The 22,095-nt window shown below is 51.5% G+C and overlaps 1 protein-coding gene and 1 long non-coding RNA gene across 7 annotated transcripts in view; one reads left to right on the top strand and one right to left on the bottom strand.

The window, feature by feature from the left end:
• Positions 1,399-10,389, top strand: LOC106510625. The gene is made up of 2 exons (XR_001309252.2): positions 1,399-1,531; positions 9,875-10,389. It is a non-coding gene; the product is annotated as an uncharacterized LOC106510625 (long non-coding RNA).
• The window catches only part of KAZN (kazrin, periplakin interacting protein), a 1,105,661-nt gene continuing 1,097,735 nt past the window's right edge, over positions 14,170-22,095 (bottom strand). For all 6 annotated transcript variants that reach the window (XM_021097562.1, XM_021097563.1, XM_003481972.4 and 3 more), the window contains 2 exons: positions 19,343-19,457; positions 14,170-17,737 (listed from right to left, as the gene is read on the bottom strand). In XM_021097562.1, the coding sequence (XP_020953221.1) occupies positions 17,573-17,737; positions 19,343-19,457 (280 nt within the window). In that variant the 3' untranslated portion in view covers positions 14,170-17,572. The remainder of the gene's footprint in view (positions 17,738-19,342; positions 19,458-22,095) is intronic.

Here is a 22,095-nt window from a genome sequence, read left to right as displayed (position 1 = left end):
ATAAACATTTATTTCCTTACGGCAACACTGTTATTAAAATCCAGGCGGTTTTCCAAACGAGCCCACAAAGATCTATTCGAGTCCTATGAATCATTTTAGAAAGTGCTGGAACGAACAGTAGGAATGACTTTTCACTTCTGTAATTTAACATTTTCGATAGGAAAAAATAAATACGGATTCCAAAGTTAATAGAATTTTTGTCTTTAGAAGAATATTTACAGCTCACTCTTAATCCATATGTTTGGGGCGTTATAGTATGTTTATCTTTTTTCTTTTTCCACCTTCTGTCTTCCTCGTCCATTTTATTTCCTGATCCAGAATAACGTTAGTACAGCACATGAGCGGTGTGTGACAAACACATTTATCAGGTGGCATTCCTGATAATGACTGAACCTCACCGTTGACATGCAGAATGGAGCCTGAGGTGGCCCTCACACACAGGCCATCTCTGCCCACTTCTGGCTGTGCTAAGAAACCCAGCAGCCCCACATGCTATGCGGCGTAAACATTAATTACTGGGGCGGCTACAGCTCAAGAAGAGCCACGAGGATGCTGGGAATGGGCCAGTGACCAGAGGCTACCTCTGGGGGCAAAGGCACAGAGCTGAGGCAGGAGCCTGGGGCTGCCCCCGACCCCTACCCCACTGTCTCCCTGGGGAATGCCGCTCAGCTGAGCCACCAAGTTCAGGGCCTGTTTGGCTGAATGTCCTGATCACAACATCACCAGCTTTTCTAGGGTCCCCGTGGTCGGGGCCGTAAGAGCAGCGCTGTCCAGAGGCTTTCCCTTCCAGGTGAGAAACTGAGACCAGCAAAGGCTGTGGCTTCTACACCCAGGATCACATGGCTGATCAGAGGCTGTGCTGGACTCGAACTCACGAACTCCGACCTTTGGTGCAGGACCCCGACACCGCTCTCCTCTTTCCTATGTCTTTCTCCAATTCTGGTTGAAGGGAGCAGCTGTTTTGTCATCCCAAGCATGCAAATGAGGCCCCCTGGAGAGCCCCAGGAGGCCAGAATACCCCTGTTTTTTGTCCTTTTCTGAGCCTTGGGGTCCCCTTGAGAGCTCCCATTACTCTTCAGGGAATTTATTTGCTTATACGTCTTCTTCTAATTGAATATAGTCTCGTTGAGAGGAGACACTGTGTCCCATTTGTGTCCTTATTGCCCATGACAAGCTTGGGGTCCCACCCAGAGAAGGCATTTGAAAAGTGTTTGATGACTGAATACGCGAGCGTTACCACATGATTTACTTTTATTCCAGATGGAATCCCAGACTAGTTCTCTACCTCCACCTGTCTGCTCTTAGCTAGAACCACTTCTCATTGTGAGATCTGGGGCCTGGGTGTTTAGTGAGCTCAGCTGTGATGATCATAGGCCAGGCTATAAAAGGCTTTGCCCCTCATGACGCTGCTTTACGTGGCATTCATCCAGCCTCCCAGCAACCCAGGGAGAAAGAGCCAACTACTCTCGCACCCCTTTCCAGACAAGGCAACTGAGATTGGATGATCACCTAGGCCAAGGTCACACAGGCGGTAAGTGGCAGGACCAACCTTGTCAGCAGGTCCTTGGGTGCTGAATCCCATCCTCCTTTGGCTGTGAGGGAGCCTCCGTGGACAGTCTAAAAGTACCTCCTGGGAGTTCCCGTCGTGGCGCAGTGGTTAATGAATCTGACTAGGAACCATGAGGCTGCAGGTTCGGTCCCTGGCCTTGCTCAGTGGGTTAAGGATCTGGCGTTGCCGTGAGCTGTGGTGTAGGTTGCAGACGAGGCTTGGATCCCACATTGCTGTGGCTCTGGCATAGGCCGGCGGCTACAGCTCCGATTAGACCCCTACCTGGGAACCGCCATATGCAGAAGGAGCGGCCCCAGGAAAAACGGCAAAAAAAAAAAAAAAAAGAGACAAAAATAAAAGTACCACCTGGCAAGGGATGTTGTGGATTGCATGTTTCTGGTGTGCTTGTGGGGTTCCTCAGAGCCCCCCCGGGGTTCCGTGGAGCACAGTTTGACTACCACTGCTTTGGGGGTATCTTCTTCAAGTGATAAATTGGAGAGCTAGTCTCTCTGTCAGGATTAAAGAGGGTGAGATCCAAGTTGTAGCTCCAGTCCTGGCTTTGACCCCTGCAAGCTGTATGACCTTGGGCAAGTCACATCTCTCTGGGCCGCAACACCCTCATCCGTGATGTGAGCTCTTCAGACCAGAGGCCCCTACAGTCCTTGAGAAAGGCAGGGCCCTGCCAGCCAGCTCCATGCCCCCAGGGTTGGGCCAGTCGAGAAAAGGAGCTCTGGCCGGTAGTTCCTGTGCTGCTTTAGTTGGTAAGGCATCTTCCTGACTTAGGTGATTCTGGAAGATTCCTGAAGAATGTCAATACAGCACCTTCAGGGGCTCCCTGATAAGGCCACTTCTCGGGCTGAGGGGTCAGAAACTCAAAGCAACTGAGAGGAGCCAGGAGCACATGTGTGTTGAAGGCCGGTGGGGACGGGAGGGAGGGCCTGGGGGCAGGAGTGTTGGCACAGCCCTCATGCCCCCACCTCCGGCCCTCCTCCGCCGGCCCTGCTCCTCTGGGAAGCCTCACATCCCCCTCCTCCATCACAGCCTTTCCCGAGGAGCCCAGGGAGCGGCTTCTTATTGTCTTGCCTCAGCCCAGAGAGGCGCCTCACCCCCAGAAGCAGCCATTTCCTAGTGGGTTCCAAGGGCTTGCTCAGACCACGGGGTGTGAAAGAGTTACAAAAGCTGTAACTGTATCTGAGAAACCCTAACAACCACCCTAAGTGCCTACATGTCCCGTCCCACGTCATCCTCATGACAACCCTGGACGGCCTCCCCACTTTACAGACGGCCAGACTGAGGCCCAGAGAGGTTACATACATGCCCAAGGTCTTGCAGCTGGTAAGCGGTCGCGCAGGCACTTGAACCCAGGCAGACAGCCTCCTGGGGTAGGGTCTCAGTTGCCACAATCCCACCCTGTGGAGAGGCTCCTTCCCCTCGGAATCGGACCTGTAACCAGACAGGAAGCAGTGCTTTGGAGGATGCAGTCCAGTGACCACCGACGCCTGGCCGGCCAGGAGAGTAACCTCCTCTGTGCCTACAGGTCCTTGGGACCTGTCATTGCAAACTGGGCTCCTGGTTACCATGCGCACATGGCTCATGGGATGAGAACTGGCGCTAGACAGTAAGAAAGAAACGAAAGAACATTTCTCCTTTTTTGAAAGATGGAGCTCAACTCTGCTGGGTTGTGCCTTTAAGTCAGTTATCACAGATGTCACTTAACTCTTTGGTGCCTGTTTCCTCTGTGTTGTCAGCTCCACGAGAGTAGCGGCTGGATCACTTTTGTTGGCTTGATGAATGGCCAGTGCCCCCACAGCCCCTGGCATGTGGGAGGTGACTGATCCACGTTTGTGGACTAGTCCCTCCAGAGTGGGCAGCACGTCGCTCCAGCATTAGGCACTCATCACACGGCATGATGTGGGTGCTCTCAGGCCAGAACTGTCTCGTTAGCCTGGAGCTCTGAGTCCTGCCCCAGGATCGCTTGGATGTCTCCGTGCTTCACGGCTGGGGTGTTTGTGTCCCCAGCCTCGTGCTGCGAGGGCTGGTGGCCTCTGTTCTAGGCAACAGCTTCCCACAGAGACACCTGCTCACCTGGCCAGAAACCCCAGACTCCATGTAATGGCATTTCTCAAACTCCACCCTGCCTAGAACAAAGCAGGGACAAGAGAGGGATAGGATGGTGCCTTCAGGATCTGGGGCCAAGCAGGTGCTATGTCCTGGCAAGCACAGATTTGCTTTGCAATGCTATGGCTTATCTTAAATTCATGCAACTTTTACCTTCTATTCAATAAAACACTTCACATATGAGTGCATAAAAAATAAGATGGATTGACAGATGCATAAAGGCATTCGAGACAGGTAGGCATGTGATAGAGAAAGTATACGAAAATGTTATTGGAACGATCTGGGTGGGGAACACACCAATGCTCGCTAGAAAATTCTTTTGTGATTTCTGCTCTTAAATTTACACGATGATGATATTCTGAATGGCAAGGCTTAGCTCTATTTCTGTGGTTCAAGGGATTTTCTGGCTGCTTTTCCAAGGCTAATATTGGCCTATACTTTAGGGATATTTGGATGAAAGGCATATAAATTATGTGATACTGTCATTTTTATACTGTTTCAGTTAAAACATTCGGTTTTATTATTCACAGACTTCTAATCACGGTGAATTATAACACTGCGTATTAATGGTTTGGACATGACCGTTCAACAGTAAGAAACAAAACAATGTATTATAGCACGTGTGTGGCATTGTTATAAGAAATTATATAACTTTAAAATCAAGTTGAAAAACTTGCTGATTTATCACTACATATAAAATATGATGCATAATTATATGAGTCCTATATACAATTTAAAAATACACTAAAAAAAATCACATTTGCTTTCATACATACATGACAACCTAACCATTCTATGCCCAAGTTTCTTCATCTGTAAATTAGTGGTGCTAACACTCCCTGCCTGTGGGGTTGCTGTGAAGACTGAATGAGTTGTATTGTATTTAAAGAGCTTAGAATAGCTCCTGGTATCTAGTAAGCATGATATAAGATAAGCTATTCTTATCATCACTATTTTTATTGCTCATTTCAATTACCTACCAATTAGACGCCTTCTTATTAGTTGGGGGGGTGGCCCCCACCCCAGTTTTCAACACACTTTTAAGAATCAAATGCACATTTTGGAAAGAGGTGCTATGTTTCTGTAAATCACTGTTCCATTGGTATATTATCTATGGCTGTGTAACAAACTTCCCCCAAGCTTGGCAGTTCTGGGAAAATAACATTCGTTATCTCATGATTTCTAAGGGCTCAGGATCCGGGGGTGGCTTAGCCCAGGGGTGCGGGTGGGGGGCCGGCTCAAGATCGCTCACAGGCTGCAGTGAAGGTGCTGGCATGTGCTGCCTGAGCCCAAGGCTCCACAGGGTAGAGCTGCTTTCAGGTTCAGCCGTTGGCAGGATTCAGGTCCTCGTGGGTGGTTGGTCTGAGATAGCCCTGAGTTCCTTGACACGTGGGCCCCTCCGTAGCTCAGCCAAGAAGGGCCAGAGAATGAGCGACAGAGATGGAGAGCAAGTTCAGTCTTTTATAAGCTAATCTCAGGAGTGACATGCCATCCTTTTAGCTGGGTTGTATCTTAGAAACAAGTCTTCATGGGAGGGGATTTGACTAGAGCATGAACACCTGGAGCTGGGGTGGGTGGGTGGATCTGGCAGAGCCGTGTTTGGAGCTGCCAGCTGCACCCGGGGCACCAATTTGAGATCAGTTGCCTTAGAAGGAGCACAGGTTCGGCATCAGGCAGAAATGGTTGGATGTCGGCTTTTCTTCTGACCTGAGACGGGAAACACACATTTCTCAACCTCACTGAGCCTCATCTATAAAATGGAGGCCTGGAGTTGCTGTCGTGGCTCGGTGGTTAGTGAACTCGACTAGCATCCATGAGGACACAGGTTTGATCCCGGGCCTCACTCTGTGGGTTAAGGATCTGGCATTGCTGTGAGCTGTGGTGTAGGTCCCACATGCAGCTCAGATCCTGCATTGCTGTGGCTGTGGCCGACAGCCTCAGCTCCGATGGGACCCTTAGCCTGGGAACCTCCATGTGCTGTGGGTGTGGCCCTAACAAGACAAATAAAATATAGGCTGTTCCACCTGCCCCACTGGAGCCGAGTCAAGGACCAATGTCATCCATCTGGATGCATTTGCTTGTGGGTTTCAGTTTCCTAGGGCTGCTGTAATCATGAGCCTGGTGGCTTACACAACCAAGATGTGCTAGTTTATAGCATCTGACATGGGGCTCCCTGGGCTAAAAATCAAGGTGTTGCCAGGGCCACGCGCCTTTCTGGAGGCTCCAGAATCCAATTCCTCATCTTTCTCAGCTTCCAGAGGTGCCCGCATTCCTTGGCTTGTGGCCCCTTCCTCCATCTGCAAAGCTGGGAAGGATGGTTGAAATTTTTTCCACATCACAGCACTCTGTCCCCCTTCTACGGTCACCCCTCCCTCCACCCTCTTCTGCCTCCATCGTCCTCTTTTCAGGCCCCACATGATGACAGTGCCCCCCCCAGTTCTAAAATAGGATAGTCTGCCTATTTTAGGGTCACCTGATTAGCAATCTTCATTCCATCAGCAAACTTGATTCTCTTTTGCCACCTAAGGTAATATAGTCATAGGTTCTGGGAATCGGAAGGTGGGCATTTGGGGCCATAAACACCCCCCATAGCCCTTCCTTATGCCTGTCTCCACTTGCCCTGAGGCATTTTTCCTCCCCACACTCCATACCAGCTGCCTGATTGTCCCCGTGGTGTCTTGATACCCAGAGGCAAGCCTGGGGGCCAGAAGGCAGGTGCATTTATTCTGTAGGAACATGAGGAGGAGGAGGAGGCGGCAGGCACTGAACAAGGTGAAGTTTATGGCCATTCCTCAGATGCCCCGACTCTGTGCCTAACTCCTTCGCAGCTGCCCACATGGTCCCAGGGGCTGTTTTCATAGCCCTCTCGCCCTAGGAATAATGGCCCACAAAATACCCTGCTGTTGCCCAGTCCTGCTCCTGGAGGCCAAGCCCCAGGCCCCCACAGGGGAGGGAAACAGCTGGTGCCTCATGTTGGCGTTGCATCAACCGAGGAAGGCTTCCTGGTTGGTATCAGCCATGTAGTTCAGCTCACCTCCCTCTGGGCGGCCTCCTAAGCTGGGAGGGATTCTGGGTATCAGCGGGTTCCAAATTTGTCTTGATTTGTCCTGAGGCCAAGTTTCCAAATTCTGCCTGTCCCACTGAAGGTGTGTTTCTTGCCTCCTGTAGGGAAACAAGGGCCACCCAGTTCCCGCTGCAGGGAGGGGACCCAGGGCTGCCCCCTGTGAAGCTGGCTTGCTGGTGGTCTGAGCTGGTTTGCTCTTCCTGGGTTGGGCTGGGCTGGGGTGGTGAGGGATGGAGCATCCCTCCATCTAGTGGTGAGTTGCAGGACTGCAAGCTGTAATGGCCCAGGAATCGTGTTACTTACCCCCAGGACGGTGGTCCCAAGACACTGAATCACCCAAAGAGGTTTTGAAAAACACACATACCTGAACCCCAACCCACACCTCCTTCATCAGAAAACCAGAAGTTTAGCTTTCGAATGTAGATCCTCAAGCCCTACATCTAAATTCTAAATTACTAAGTTTGGAATAAGACTTAGGATTCTGAATCCTTAACATGAATTCTCCAGGGATTTGATTCTCAAGGGCATCCTGACTTGAACACCACTGACTCAGCAGCCCACAAGAGAAATGAGCCAACTGTGAGATGGGGACTTAAAAAAAAAAAAAAGGCTGATGCTCTGTTTGGTCATGTTATTAGAAGCATAACATCCAGGTTAAGGAAGGATATTGCCATGTCCAGTGCTGCAGGGCAATGGGAGATCCTGCAAGATGGATGGCGAGGCATAACAAAACACAGAAGACTCTTACATCTAGAAAGGGGGGACCAGGAGGCACTCTGTCCCTCAGAACAAAGGCGTCTAGGCTTTAGCCCTCATGACTTTTATTAGAGAAGGTGACATAGGTTAATGAGCAAAACCAGGTGCAGGTGATGATAAAGCAATCTCTTAGGAGTTGTTCTGCGCGTGCGTCAAATTTGTTTACTGCATCATTCAGCAGTTTCAATGGTCTCCAACAGGATATAATAGAATGGTTAAAAGCATCTGGGTTTGAGTCCTCCTTTTGCTAGGGCCGCTGTCTGTCAGGGTTGTTGTGAGGACTCGATATAATAATATGCAGAGTGCTTAGCACAGCAGGGTCTGGCTCTTGGGAAATGGCCCCTATATTAACAGTCTACTGCTCAGATCTTTTGGGAGCTCTGTGTTTGATTTTAAGTGACATATTTATGAAGGGGTGTCCAAAAAGAGGGGGAGACGGAGGGGACATCCTTAGGAAGAACCAAAGGGAAGGCTTGATTGAGGCTCTGTAACTGGGAGGCAGAGGTGTTTGGGGAACAAGGCAGGGGTAGACCTGGCCTATGCGACAGTTGGATCCAGGGAGTGTGACAACCCTTGCTGCTCCTTCCCCATCTTGCATGGGGCTCTGGTTTGGCCCCATTCCCTTGGGCATCTTCTTGGGAGAGGGACATGGCAGCCGGTAGCTCTGGGGCACATCAGGATCCAAAAGGAAGGCAAGAGAGAAGTTCCCGTCGTGGCTCAGTGGTTAATGAATCCGACTAGGAACCATGAGGTTGCCAGTTTGATCCCTGGCCTTGCTTAGTGGGGTAAGGATCTGGCGTTGCCATGAGCTGTGGTGTAGGTCGCAGACGCAGCTCAGATCCTGAGTTGCTGTGGCTCTGGCGTAGGCCGGCAGCTACAGCTCTGATTGGACCCCTAGCCTGGGAATCTCCATATGCCACAGGTGCGGCCCTAGAAAAGACAACACAAACAAACAAAAATACAAACAAACAAAAACAAGGGAAGGCAAGAGCTAACCACCTACTCATGATTTGAAACCGTCTAGGTGGGAATTCTGATTTTCCCTTCTCAGACGTCAGTGCCCTCTCCTGGGGCCACTTGCAGAGGCCAGGAGGCTGCTGAGCTGGGACTGTACCAGCCAGGATCATAGGCTCTCCCTGAAAGCTGGGGTGATGGGGAGACAGTAGGGCAATAGGGCCCCATGACCAGCAGAGCCCCACCCCCCAAGAATTACACGAGGTGAGCATGGAGCCGTCCCCCAAGGCCAGCAGAAGAGGGGAAAATGCTCAGCAGAGATAGTGAGGCCCAGACAGGGAAAGGAAGTGGCCCAGGCCACACAGCCTGTGTCTGTGGCCAAGCCTGGGGGGACGGTCAGCCCCTGCCATGTCTCCAACTCCCAGTGTGGTTAGAGGAGTAAGGCAGGCTGGCATGTCAGTTGCTGTCAGGCTCCGTCACTAATTTTATTTCCTATTTTGTTTGTATTTTAATAAAATGGGGGTGATGAAGGTGTGGTGTGAGATGACCTTGTATCTGTACTCTCTCAACCAGACGGTCCTGGTCCCTAAATTATCACTTGGTTTTAAGTCAAGCTCTCAAGAGCTGCCTTTGCCTTTTAAACCTGTAATTACAAAGCAATTTTCTGCCAGGTGGAGGGTGGGCGCTTGCTTCCACCATATTTAACAATAGGACGTGTCTCTTCAGCCCTGGGAACCTCGGGCTTCAGGAATTTTTTTTCTTTATTGTAAACATCTGGGTGTGGCTGGCCAGCTTCAGGCCAGTGGGTACCAGCCCAGACTCTGCCAAGAGCCTGTCTGCGGCGCTAAGATGCCAGTTCGGTTTTCCCATCGGTCAGATGAGAAAAACAATGTCTATCCAAAAGGGTTGCTGGGAGGATTAAATGGGCAAAACTCCATACAGCTGTGATTGTCCACGGGGGGTGCCTCCCCGGGGAACACTGGGCAATGTCTGGAGACATCTGGGGCTGTCATGACTGGAGGGGGGGTGCTCTTGGCCTCTTGTGAGGAGGGGGGAGGGATGCTGCACCTGCCGTGCACAGAATAGCCTCACTCCCCTGCCCCCTGAACACCACCAACAAAGTGTGTCTAGGATGTCAGCCGAGGTTGAGAAACCCTGCTGTTAAGGACAGCACAGGTGTCCATCACTATTGGTTCTTATTAGAACTGACCTCTGACTCACTTCTGTTTCTGGTGCTTCCGTGGGCCGCTGGGTGCCTGGACTCAAGTTTCTTTCCCTCTCTGAGCATCGGGGGGCTCCTCTTCCCTGGGGCCTGGCCCCGCTGCCCTGCCTCACTGTTAGACCCTTCCACCTCTCCTCCTCCTGGACCGCATGAAGGGATCCCATGCCTTATAGTCCCCCAAGAGCCACGGGAAACTCTGTTCTCTCACCAGTGCCGGCATGTTCCTCTCAGGACCTGAGACTCGCTGGGTTGACCCCACCCCTGCTGGGCTGGTGACCCTACCCCACCGAGCCAATGAGATTCCATCCTGAGATCTTGCTAGAACTGCCATGTGAGGGTCTCCCTCTCATGCCAACAGCTGGGATCAACCTTGCTGGGGCTGGACCTGCTATAGAAAAAGCCAAGCCGAGGAGTGAAAAAAGACGAAGATCCTGAAAATATCACTTGACACTCTACGGATTGACTCTGATTCTAGATCCAAAGCTAGTTGCTGTCTTGCACTATTCTTTCCAGAAGCCAATAAATTCCTATTGGTGTTTGTCACCTATCACTGGCTAATAAAGAAATTCCATCTGTCCTAGAATCTTTTCTCCCCCAGTTGTGTTTAACTAGAGATTTTTTTTTTTTCTCCTTCAGGCAAATCATAAACTTCTTAAGGGCAGGGCTGGTCATTGTACAACTGCAAATATAATAAAGTCATTGAGGAATAAATTATTAAAAAAACAACTAAATCCTCTCTGGCCCCTATGTACCAACAGAACTCTCTGCCATCATGCTCTGTATCTGTGCTCTCCCATAAGGCTGCGGCCAGCCACAGGTGGCTATGGAGTGCTTGAAATGCACTGGTGCAATTGAGAAATGGAATTTTAGATTTTATTTCATTTTAATTAGTAATTTAAATTGCCACATGAGGTTTGTGGCTGCCAGATCAAACAGCATAGCTGTATAGCATCTTGCACTGGTGATGGTGATCTGTGGATTTTCATTGACTGATTCATGATCTGAACATTTACTCAATGACCAGGGAGACAGTGGGGGACGCTGTATTGGTGGATACAGGAAGCAGTCACTGCCCCAAGGGACCCACTTGGATAACTATAATGCAACGTTGAGAACGCAGTATGTTTGGGAGGGAGCCCAGATCAGATTCTCTGGAAGTTCGGGGAGATGCGTCGTGGTCCGGAGAGAGGCTTGGAGTGGGACCAATGAGTCTGCTCAAAAGGGTTAATCAGATACGAGTTCAATGAATCCATCCGCGCTCTGAAGCGGGGCTCTTCTGCGGAGGCAGATTCACATCTCTGGCAACTGGAAGGGTTAGCGTGGCTGCAGACAGCCTGGGCTCTGGAGCCCGGCTGTGAAAGCCGTGGGAGAGATTCTGTTACTCACCCTGTGCCTGTTTTCTCATCAGTAAAATGGAGTTAATAACAGGATATCCCTCTTGGAGGCTTTAGGGTTAAATGTGATGCTTGTGCAAAATCCTTAGCATGCAGTGTGCAGTTAGAACAAACATACAAACAAAATCTTAGCGGCTAAGATAACTGGGCATCGTGGTGAAGGTGAGGACCCTCCCTGAGCCCCTGCCCCCCACTTCAGCCCTGCATTGGACTGCACCCCCTCATCAAACAGGGTCTCCCCTAAATGCCAGGACTACCTGGGCGGTGGGAAGCCAATTCCAGGAGGACACACTTCTGGGTACAAATGAATTGGGAGGAGCTGGGCGTTTCATCCCGTTTTGATCAAGTTTTCCTTGAGGTTCATGCCTGGCTCTTGGAAACCAGCAGCACATCTGGCAACCAGCATAGCCTGAAATAGACATCTCGGGTTTCCATGTGGGGCAGTGGAAGAGGCACTCTAAATCTTTGTTTGCCCCAAGTCAGCTGTACCCTGGGAGCCCCAGTGCCCATGGGCGGATTTATCAGTCTGTACCTGGAGAACCCAGTTTAGCCATAAGCCAGAGCATAGAGAAAGGGGGAACCATTTTGCAGAAGGTGGGGGCTTGGTATCAGTTGTACCACTCAGGGACATCCCTAATCACATCATCAGGGATAAAGGGTGGGCAGGAGCCAGATCAGGTGCTCTGGGAGTGGATGGAAGCCAGTGGGGCTCTACTGCTGCTCCTCCAGCCCCTCAGGAGATGAGCCCCTCACTACCTCCACTCCAGACACATGGGCCTTTTCTCAGCCCCACTGCCATCCTCCCAGGACCTTGGCACCTCCCGACCTGCTGTCTAGAATCCTCTTCCCTTCCCCCCTACCACCTGCTGAGCTCCCCTCTGCCCAGTCCACGCCTCTGCTTGACTGCATTAAATCCTAGGAGCTCAGCTCTCTGGACACGGGCTACCTCTGTTCTCAGGGCTGGTCCCAGTGACCATTTCACGTGCTCAGTATTTGATTGATGACTCCCTTCCCCACTGGACAGGAAAATCCAAGTGGGCAGAGGCTGGGCAGAATTTCATTCCGGTCTTATCCTCAGCAATTAGCCCAGCGCCTGCCTGCCTGGAATGTTCTTCCCCCAGGTCTTTGCAGGGCTGGTTCCTGCTCAGAGCTTATGTCTCAGCTCAGAAGCCCTCTAAGATCCCCACCCCCGCCTCTCCATCACACTTAGCACATCTGGAGTCAGCCACTCTGTCATGGATGAGCTGCTTGCCTGCCTTTGCTGTGTTATGAGTTCTGCCACTGTGTCCCCAGCACCAAGGACAGGTCCTGGCACCCAAGAGGATTCACTACATATGTGAAAGAAGTATATATAAATATATGTCACATATCTTAATAGTATATATAATTTATATAGTTATATATCTGTATGTACTATATGATATATAAATAATAATAATTATAACTAAGTATGTGCGGTCAGCCTGCTGGAACCTGCCATCCCCAGGCCTGTCTCCCAGTGGCCTCTAATGCTCCCAAACCTCCCTGATAGATGCTGACTTCGTGAGTATTCGCCCCCTGCCTGACCTAAGTGATCAACCAGGAGTCAGACTGGACTCCTGTCCCAGGAGAAGCACACAGTCCTGTTCCCTGGGGTGGGTTCCATCAGGGCCAGTCGGACACCAGGGTGGAGCCTTCAGACCAGCCCCTACCTCCTGTGATTCGGGCTTTTGCCAGGAGGGCCCAGCTGTCAGCCAAGACTTTCTTACTCAGTGTGTGTCTCTGGACCAGCAGCACCACCCAGAAGCTTATTAGAAATGCTGACTCTCAGGCCTCCTGAGTCAGCATCTGTATTCCAAAAACACCTGTCCTTCCAGGGGCACCTTAAAGTCTGAGAACCACGGTGCTAGGACACCTGTGATCCCACCCCCGTCATGGACTGCATGTGTTCTTCCAAAATTCACACCCGAGAATGCTATGAATTTTTTGAAAACTCAGAATAATTGTCATTCATGTAAAATAGTTTGATATAGTACATTGCAGGTTATAGGGTTTTTTTTTTTTCTCCCCTCAAAAATTCTAAGACTGTCTTATTCCCCCTCCTTGGCTGAACTAAGGGCACCCTAACCCACAATGTGATATTAGGAGATGGGGCCTTTGGGGTGATTAGGGCATGGAGGTGGGGTCCTCTGATGGGATTAGTGTCTTTTTAAGAGGAGACATCGGAGACCTTGCTCCCTCTCCCTCCACTAAACAAAGACGCAATAAGAAGGCTGCCATCTGCAAACCAGGAAGAGAGCTCTCACCAACAACTGGCTGGCACCTGGATCTTGGACTTCCCCGCCTCTAGAACTACAAGGACTAAACACCTGTTGTTCCAGCCCCCCAGGCTCTGGTATTACGTTGTAGCAACCCCAACCTCTGATGATCTATTCTGACCACCTAGAAATGTGAACACCCCAGAAGAAGGGGCAGCATGAGGCAAATGATGCCAAGGGAGGGGTGACCAGCCAGATGTTCCCCTCCTGGCATCACAGTCCTGGTACAGGAGGTGCCAGACTTTTCCAACAGAACAGAATGCACTCGAGCTCTGTTTTCAGGGATGCCATCTGGAAAGTGAGTCCTGTGCTATGGGGATAAGGGGTACACAGCGCGGAAGGATGAACCCAGGATTTGGACGCAGGTGACAGTTTGAGTCCTGCCCTGTAACTTAGCTTTATGGAGCTGGGCAAATTCCTCAGCCTTTCCAATCTCAGTTCCTCCATCTATGAAATGGGTTCATAATGTCCCCTCTCAAAGAGGCTATTGGGGGGAGTTCCTGCTGTGGCTCAACAGTAACAAACCTGACTGGTATCCATGAGAATGCAGCTTTGATTCCTGGTCTCGCTCAGTGGGTTAAGGATCTGGCACTGCTGTGAGCTGTGGTGTAGGTCGCAGATGAGGCTCGGATCTGGCGTGGCTGTGGCTGTTGTGTAGGCCGGCAGCTGCAGCTCCAATTCTACCCCTAGCCTGGGAACTTCCATATGCTGAAAGTGTGGCCCTAAAAAGCAAAAAAAAAAAAAAAAAAAAAAAGTAGGGGGAAAAGCTATTGGGAAAATTGAAAGGAGACCACACAGAGGAAAAGGCCACTTCATCAATGAAGCACTGCGGAGTAGTATTTATTGTTACAGTGTTAAAATTCACGCTTGGGAAAACATTCAGGGTCATGACTGGAAGCTAAATGTCAAGAACATCATCTTAGTTCATGGACAACTTGTTTCCTTTGCAGCCACAAACTCCCCTGGATGTTAGGGCTCAGGAAATTCTCATCTGCCAACCACTGGACATGATGATGTTAGTATCAGAAAATGCTCTTTCCCGTAGGCTTCTTTTCCCTGCTGCTCCACTGCCAGCAGCGCCTGTTGGAGCCTCAAAGAGCAGAGCGGAAGCGAGGGTGCCCAGAGCATAGGAGTTTTGATGGGAAGGGGAGAGCTAGGCTTGGAGCAATAAAGGGTTCTGGTGTCCCTGCATGGAACACTGAGGTCACATCTTGCCAAACTGCCCCATTTGCTGGACCCAGTTCAGTGTCCTCGCGATTTGGGGTCCCTGTTCTGAAGCCCCTCTGTGCTGGCTGGGCTGTATGGAGACCCACCCCCTCGACATCATCTGGTCCAGGTTCTCCTGTGGCTTCTCCCTGCCTCCTGCAGCCTGGGCACCCATGACTGCAATGCTGAGGCAGACAGATTTCTGGGAGAAAAGCCCTGCTTAGCCAAGGACCAAGGGGCCTGGCAGAGGTGGCTGGGGTCAGAAAGCTGAGTCCACCCAGCAGGTGCCTTCTGATGGCTCTGGCCCTCAGCTTCTGGGAGGACAATGGGGTGTCTCTGCCTCTCTTGGTTCTCCCCAGCCTCTGGCACCAATTACCTCTTTTTAAGGGGCCGGCACCCACGGACTCAGGCGACACCACCTCTCAGAGAAGCACATTCATATCTTTCCCAGGTCCAGATGCCGCATCACCGTTTAAGGACCAAGACCACAACTCAGGCTGTTTGGACAGGATGTAGCAGGTCACTATTCTATGGTGGCCACTCTGCCAGCCTGTGTTAATCAGTCCCAGAACCTCTCTGCCATGCCCCCCCTGCACCCCCTGTTCTTCCTGCCCACTCTTGAAGCAGAGCTGACATTTAGGATTTTTTTCCCAGAGACAGAGCTCACCTGATCAAAGGGGGGGGGGGTGTTAATCAGCCAACCCATCCTCACATTGAAAAGCCAGCTCCGAACACTCACCTGGCTGCTAGGGAGACAGAGCATCAGGGAGGCAAGAATGTGTTCGGGCATCATTTGGACCAAAGGGTGCATCTGAGGTTGCCCACATTGCCCCAAGCCTGCTGGCCTCATGCTGCAGGGTGTTTGGGGCAATGTCATCCCTGCTGGGGACTCCCCATATTGGCCGCTTGCCCATCTTATCCCCAGTGGGATTGAATCTGGGAGCCATGCATTTCAAATAATGGGAGCCATGGGTTTCAAATAATCAGATATGCATCCAGACACCTGTCTGTCTGCCATTCCTGCTCCTATAAAAATACCTACACTTGCACCCCTGCCCCGGGTTTGCTGCTTTCCAGAGAGGCAGATCCCAGGGTCCCGGGGGCACCTGGCCTAGATGCTGGCTGTGGCATCAGGTTAGAGGAGGGTTTTACACACTCCTCCCCCACCTGGCTTTGGGCTCTACAGCCTCAGGCCCCATGTGGCTACGTGTCATAAAGATACTGGGCTTGGGGTTTAGAACCTCAGCAAAGCCAAGTCGGGTTCCAGAGCTTCACCCCTCGAGTCCTAGAATCAGAAATATGGTCCTAGGAGGCCAAGCATTCAGACGAGAGGGCATCCACTGTCCGCAGAGTAGGCGTTTGGTTTCTGGTGGTGCGAAGGCTGTGCTTGTGTTCGGTTTGGAGGGAAGACCACGGTCTTGGGCCTTGGAGAGGAGTCATTCTTAAGTTCCTTGGGCCATGTGCTTTGTGCTTTTCCCTTGAGAGGAAATAATTCATTAGGTCGAAGAGAAGATGCTTTGACGGTATTCAGTGGCTGACCTGGAAATTCAAACCTCTCATAGGCCATCTGTGCCAAAGGCTTCAAGGGACATTGAGCATCATGGTCCCATCAGATGATCTGCTTTGCTAACTGGCATTTAGGTAGAACCTCAGTGCCTTCTGTCCTCCCTAGTCATTCCTCAGCATCGAGGGCAATGGACTCCAGCCTAAACACGTAAATCCACTGGTTTTCAGGGTTGGGCACGTGGGATTTTCCTCTTGGAGGGGGCAGAATCCAGTCCTATTGGAAGTGCTAGAGCGTCTGAGCATTAAACATTCTTTGTGCTCCTTTTGCATGTGGCTCTAACCAAAACAGCTGGAGAGAATCCGTACTTATAGTTCTCTGTCGTAGATGGGAAATCAGACACCCATAACTTCCTGCCTGTCTCCTGAGAGGTTACAAAGTGTTACAGACATTAGCAAGTGTTAATCCTCACACAGTTTCTGGGGGAGGAGGGACTAGAAGTATTTGTAGATGAAGACTTTGAGGCACAGAGAGGTGGGGCCACCGGGGAGAAGCCACCCGGCAAAACAGGAGCAGCATCCAGAAGAGGGCAGGGGTCTTTCCCACCTTAGTGACCTGAGATTCAGCTCAGTTAGGACGTGGGTGAGCACACCTACAGGTCAGGTGACAGAGACGTCACAACAAGGTTTGTTGCATTAACAATGACAAGCATGTCCCTGCTCCCAACCCCAAACCCACTGTCACACTTGGTAGGGCTGTCAGGGACCGAACAGTCACCCTGGATCCTGCTGCCACAGCATCCTTCATCCTGATGGTGGGATGTCTGCATTTCCTGGGAGTGTTGCGGCTCAGCAACACCCCCCCCCCCCACCGCCACCGTGGAGATCATCAACCTGCCTCCACCCAGTGTAGCCACTCCTGGGAGGAGGGACCAAGTAGCCCTTCAACACATCCACCCCGTCACGACCCTTCTTAAGCTTTGAGGGTGGGAGGGATTGAGCTTCCCATTTTGCATTCTCCCAAGAGAGAGTCAGTGACCCAAGCCAGAAGCCAAGTTCTTGGCAGGTAGGCTAGAGCTGAGACCTCCTCTAGACTGGCAGCAAGGGCCCAAGTGGGTGACCAGTCAGCCTCAGGCTTTGCTAACTCTGAGCTCTGGGTGTCTGGTTGGCATCCCACCTGCTCCTCCTGGGAGGGTGTTTGAGGGCACTCTGTGCCTCTTTCTGCAGCAGTGGTTCAGTTTAAGGCCCCAGGGGTACCTAGACTGCTCAGGGGCTGAGTCATCTAAGGTGGAGCCTCAATGACAGAGCGGCCGGGCACCTTGGCAGGTGCTCTGGGCCAGTGCCTCCTTGTTCCTCGGTGCTCCCATCCGAGGTCACAGCAGTCTGTTAGGATTTGCCCGGGACCAAGAAGCATCCTCAGCCCCAGATTGCTATGTACACTGGTGACGGCCTCTGGCTGCCCTTCCTCCCTGGGCATCGATGGGTGGGGTCTGGCGGATCATTGGTTCCTTATACGTTGGTGACCTCCAGGCCGTTGTAGCCTTCCAGACGGCACTGCTCTGGCCTGCCCTGGGAGTCATCGTCTCCGCAGTCCTCATTTTGAAGAGAGCCGTAGTCATCGTGGAAATCGGGGTCCTTGCTGCTGAAGCCCCTTCCTATTTTTCCCAGGGGCAGCTGATAAGAGAGGAATGAGAACAAAGAACAGGAAAAAGAGAAACAGAAAGACTGTCTTTAGATTTGGGGAATTTAATTCGTATTGCTGTGTGACCTTGAATAACTTGCCTAACCACTCTGTGTTCCTCCTATAGTAGTAATAGGAGACTAAGAGGATTTGGGGAGTTAACCTTATGAGAAAGCTTTGTGTTCCCAACTGGAAGGAACCAGTTGGTTACCAAAGGTGAAGACAAGTAAAGTCTTTCTGATTATGCACAAAAGTCTCCCCTCTTCCTGCTCAGCAGGAGGAGAGGCGAGACTGAGCATGAGGCCTGAGGTCTGACTTCTTTCCCGAGTCAAGAAGAAATATTCCAGCATCGCCTGGAGTGGCAGCAAGAGTGTGGGTTTTAGAGGCTCACAAACTGGGGTTGGGACCCCTGCTCTGCCACTTCCCAGCTGTGTGACTTTGGACAAGTTCCCTGCCCTCTCTGAGCCTCTATTGTCTCAGCTACAAAATGGGACTAGTAATTCCTTTCTCCCAGAGTTGTTGCAAAGAGTAGACATCTCCGTTACGAAGCACATAACGAAGTGCTGTCAGAGAGCAGCTATTACTATCAGCCACGGGGGACCCTCAAGAACTGTTTCTTATTTTGAACTGATCTCTATCACAATAGTCAAGGCAGTCCTTTGTAATTATTGATTTACTCGACTGCCTTTCTTTCCAGACCAGTGTTTCTCAACCTTTTTTCCCATTATTGTCCCCCGCTTAAAAAGAAGACTTTTTAGACATTATTTATCCTTAATCACACTTGCACCATGAAAATCTCACACCACAGACCTGTGCATCTATTTACATACCAGGGGTATGTCTGTGCTTTATGCATAAAAAGAGGAAGGGTTTTGGTGCCCTCCACACCCAGAACCAATTTTGACGGCACCCCCACTGCCCAGTGGGAACACACATCCTAGGATGAGAGCACCTTCGGGTGGGGTGGTCATTTATTCATGCTTCTCCCCCATGCTCAGAACGTGCCTGGAAGGCACTGGGTACCCAAACAGCCTGCCGAATGAACGGAAGGGTTTCTGATTATCCACCCCTGCCGTCTGTCTACACACCTCCATTTAGAAACCTGTGTCGCTCTGAGTCCACGTGATCAGACCCCACTGCACATGTTCTCACACCTCAGAGGCCCCTCTTCTGCCTTTGGTCAGGTCACCGGAGTTCAAAATCTAAGCTGGTTTTCAGGGTTTGGGGTGTGTTGGAACCCTCTGGGCAGCCTGACGGCATATGTAGGGTTCCCCCTCGCCCTCGCCCCAGAGGCCTTTGCGTCAGGAGGCCCAGGTGGCTCCCAGAATCTGCCTGTTAAGTAGCCACTCAGGTGGGTCTGATGCAGGCAGGTGAGCCCTGCACTTCGAGAGACAGTGACAAAGGCCCCATAAGGTTTAGTGTGTCTCAAGCATCATGCAGGTCCCTTGAAGGTGCCACTCTTCTTGCTGCACCTGTGACCTAGTCCATCAGCCCCTCCTCCACAGGCCAAGCCCCCTGGGAGAGGGCAGCATGGACCCAGACTGCAAAGACCCTTCCCAGGCTGCGGGATGCCCAGGTAAACACATGGAGCGACTTACCCGGCCAGCCTTGTACTTGATCCCACTGCTGTTCTCCTCCTTCCCTGCCCGGGTGATGCTGGAGGCCCTCCCGGGGGGTGTTCCGAATCGCTCAGCCTCCCGGATGCCTGTGGAGCTGGGGAGAGAGCCATTTCCAGTCAGCAGGGGGCGGGGGGCAGGGTGGTCAGCTACTGCCACCCCCACACTCATATTGGTGACAATGGCCATCACTGAGGTTTCCTGAGTACCTCCTATGCTGATAAGGAAAGGGGGCACAGAGAGGTTAAGCAATCTGCCCAGGATCACACAGCTGGAAGTGGCAGAGCCAAGATCTGAACCCATGTCTCTGAGGCCCCAAAGTCTCTTTTGAGCCCCCATAGCACTGCAAACCCTTTCAGGAGAGGGAAGGGTTGGTGGGAGAATCCCACCATTTCAGCTAATCAGCTATAGCCTGAGAAGCCCCAGGCAGTTCCCCACTCTGCATCTGAAATCTGTGCTCCCCACTGACTTGTTGCCTGTAGTGGCCCCATCACTCCCTTTGTACAAAAGCATCAAAGGCTTCTGTTAGAAGAGGATTTGGCAAACTCTAGCCTGAGGGTCCAATGCAGCCAGCTGAGTGATTTTGTAAAGTTTTATTGGAACCCAGTCCATCTGTTTGCACGTTGTCTATAGTTAGTTCTTGTTATCACACCAGAACTGTTCACTTTGACACAGGCCACGTGACTCTCACGGGCCAACATCTTCCCCACCCGGCCTTTTATGGAAAAGGTTTGCCGGCCCCTGTGCTAGAATCTCAGTGCTGGTCCGTGTGGTGGAGGATGGACTGAGGGCAAGAAACTGGTTCCGAGCCAGGAGTTCTGGACTTCATCCTCCCTCCTGCCTGCCTTCTCTTTTAGATCCTGGGCAAAGTGCCGTGTCCCCTGGGCTCCTGGCTTTCTTTGCCTGCAGGGTTGGCCCTGGCCAGCCTTCTGCACTGCCGCATCATCCTCACCAATCCCAAGCTGCTTTCACCCAGGGTCTGTCTTGGGACTTGAGCAGCAACGAAGCTCTATTCCTCACTGGCTGCGTGACCTTGAGCACCTTGCTTCATTTCTCTGAAGCTGGATTTCTATATTGGCGAAGTGGGTCATATTAGACCCACTTCGTGAAGTGATCGTGAGGGTTAGTTAATAGGCACTTTGGGTGGAGTTCCCGCTCTGGTGCAATAGGATTGATGGCATCTCTGGAGTGCTGGGACACAGGTTCGACCCCTGGCCCAGTACAGTGGGTTAGAGATCTGGCATTGCCGCAACTGCGGCTCGGATCTGATCCTTGGCCCGGGAACTCCATATGCTATGGGGCAGCCAAAAATAGAATAATAATAATCCACATTAACAGTTAAAACATAACAGGGGGAAAGTTGGCTTTGCAGGAGCTGGGAGCCTCATCTCAGGCCACCGGGAAGATGGACTCAATGAAGAGAAATGAACCTCCTAACATCTCTTATGCTGCCTCAGAGAAGCTCTACTTCTTCCAGGGCAAATTTTGCTAAGAGGGGTCCAGGGTGGGGCAGATGGTGCTGAGTTCTGAGGTCCCAGCTGCTGGGGCGTCCACACCACAGGGCAGCTCTTGCTCTGCGGGGAGTGAAGAAAGAAGGTCTTCATCAATGACTTGGGACAGAACTCCCTGGGCCCATTGCGGAAGCTGTGCTCATTGCAGAGCCATGAGAAGCCAAAGTGGAGCAGCCAGTTCAGTTTGCTGTCTTGTGTGAAGTGCATGAAACGCCCCCGACTCATGGAACATGAGCCATCAGATGAGCTTAGGAGAATCCCAGAGCCCTTCTCTGATTTTTTGCTGAAAAACAGATGGCAATTCAGAGGGAATGTGTGTCTCATCCAAGGATACACAGGACACATGGCAGTAGGAGTGGGATTTGAACTTGGGCCCCTAGGTGGCGCTGTCCCATCTTGGGGGCCAGGGTGGGACCCCGGACTCCACATCAGTGGCCTGGCTGGAGCCGTTCGCAGTGGTGTCCCCTGGGCTGTGTGCTCTGTGGGGTGGGGTAAGGACCCCGCTTCCCCTATAAGGTCTTTAGAGGCTGAAACAAGATGATGCATATCAAGTGCTGAGAAGGGGCTGGTATGTCATGGTCATGGCTGTGAGTTTACCTTACGGTGATCGGCACAGGTGTGGAGGGTGTACAGACCTGGTTTGGGTCCCTTCTCAGCCGCCCTCTAGCTGTGCCCTCATGTGAGTCGATTCCCTTGCTGGGCCTCAGTTTCCTCATCTGTACAATGGAGCCCAGGAAGCAGTTGGAGGCGTCAAGTATCCTCTGAGCAGAAAGGGACTGCCTTTGTGGTTTAAACAGAGGAGCACGGGAACACACCTCGCTGTGCCAAAATACCTTCCCTCCTTGTTTTTTCCACAGTGGCAGAAATCCTGCTCCTCCTTCAGGTTAAAAGCCACAAAAATCCCAATGCTTCAGGGAATAAGCCCAGCCTAAGGCCACGGTCTTTAGAGGCTTGAAATGGCTTATTTCTAGCCCCTTTATCAGGCCTTCAGGAAATGGAAGGCTGGAAGGGTAAGTTTTAATGAGGGAAGTTTCTGCAGATTCTGTGCAATCTCCTGCCAGCCAAGGAGGGCACCCCCGGTGCGAAGAAGGCCCCTGCATGGGAAGCAGGGTGGTGGGCTGGGATTGGCTCTGCCAGCAGGCCAGCCTGAAGGCTGGGTCCCACCCAATTAACGAGCATTCTCAAGGCCCAGGCTGTGATGTGCAAATGCTTTGGCAGAGACCA

This window comes from Sus scrofa, chromosome 6 (genome assembly GCF_000003025.6).
Source record: "Sus scrofa isolate TJ Tabasco breed Duroc chromosome 6, Sscrofa11.1, whole genome shotgun sequence".
Classification (NCBI taxonomy): domain Eukaryota; kingdom Metazoa; phylum Chordata; class Mammalia; order Artiodactyla; family Suidae; genus Sus; species Sus scrofa.
This window is presented reverse-complemented; position numbering and strand designations above follow the sequence as displayed.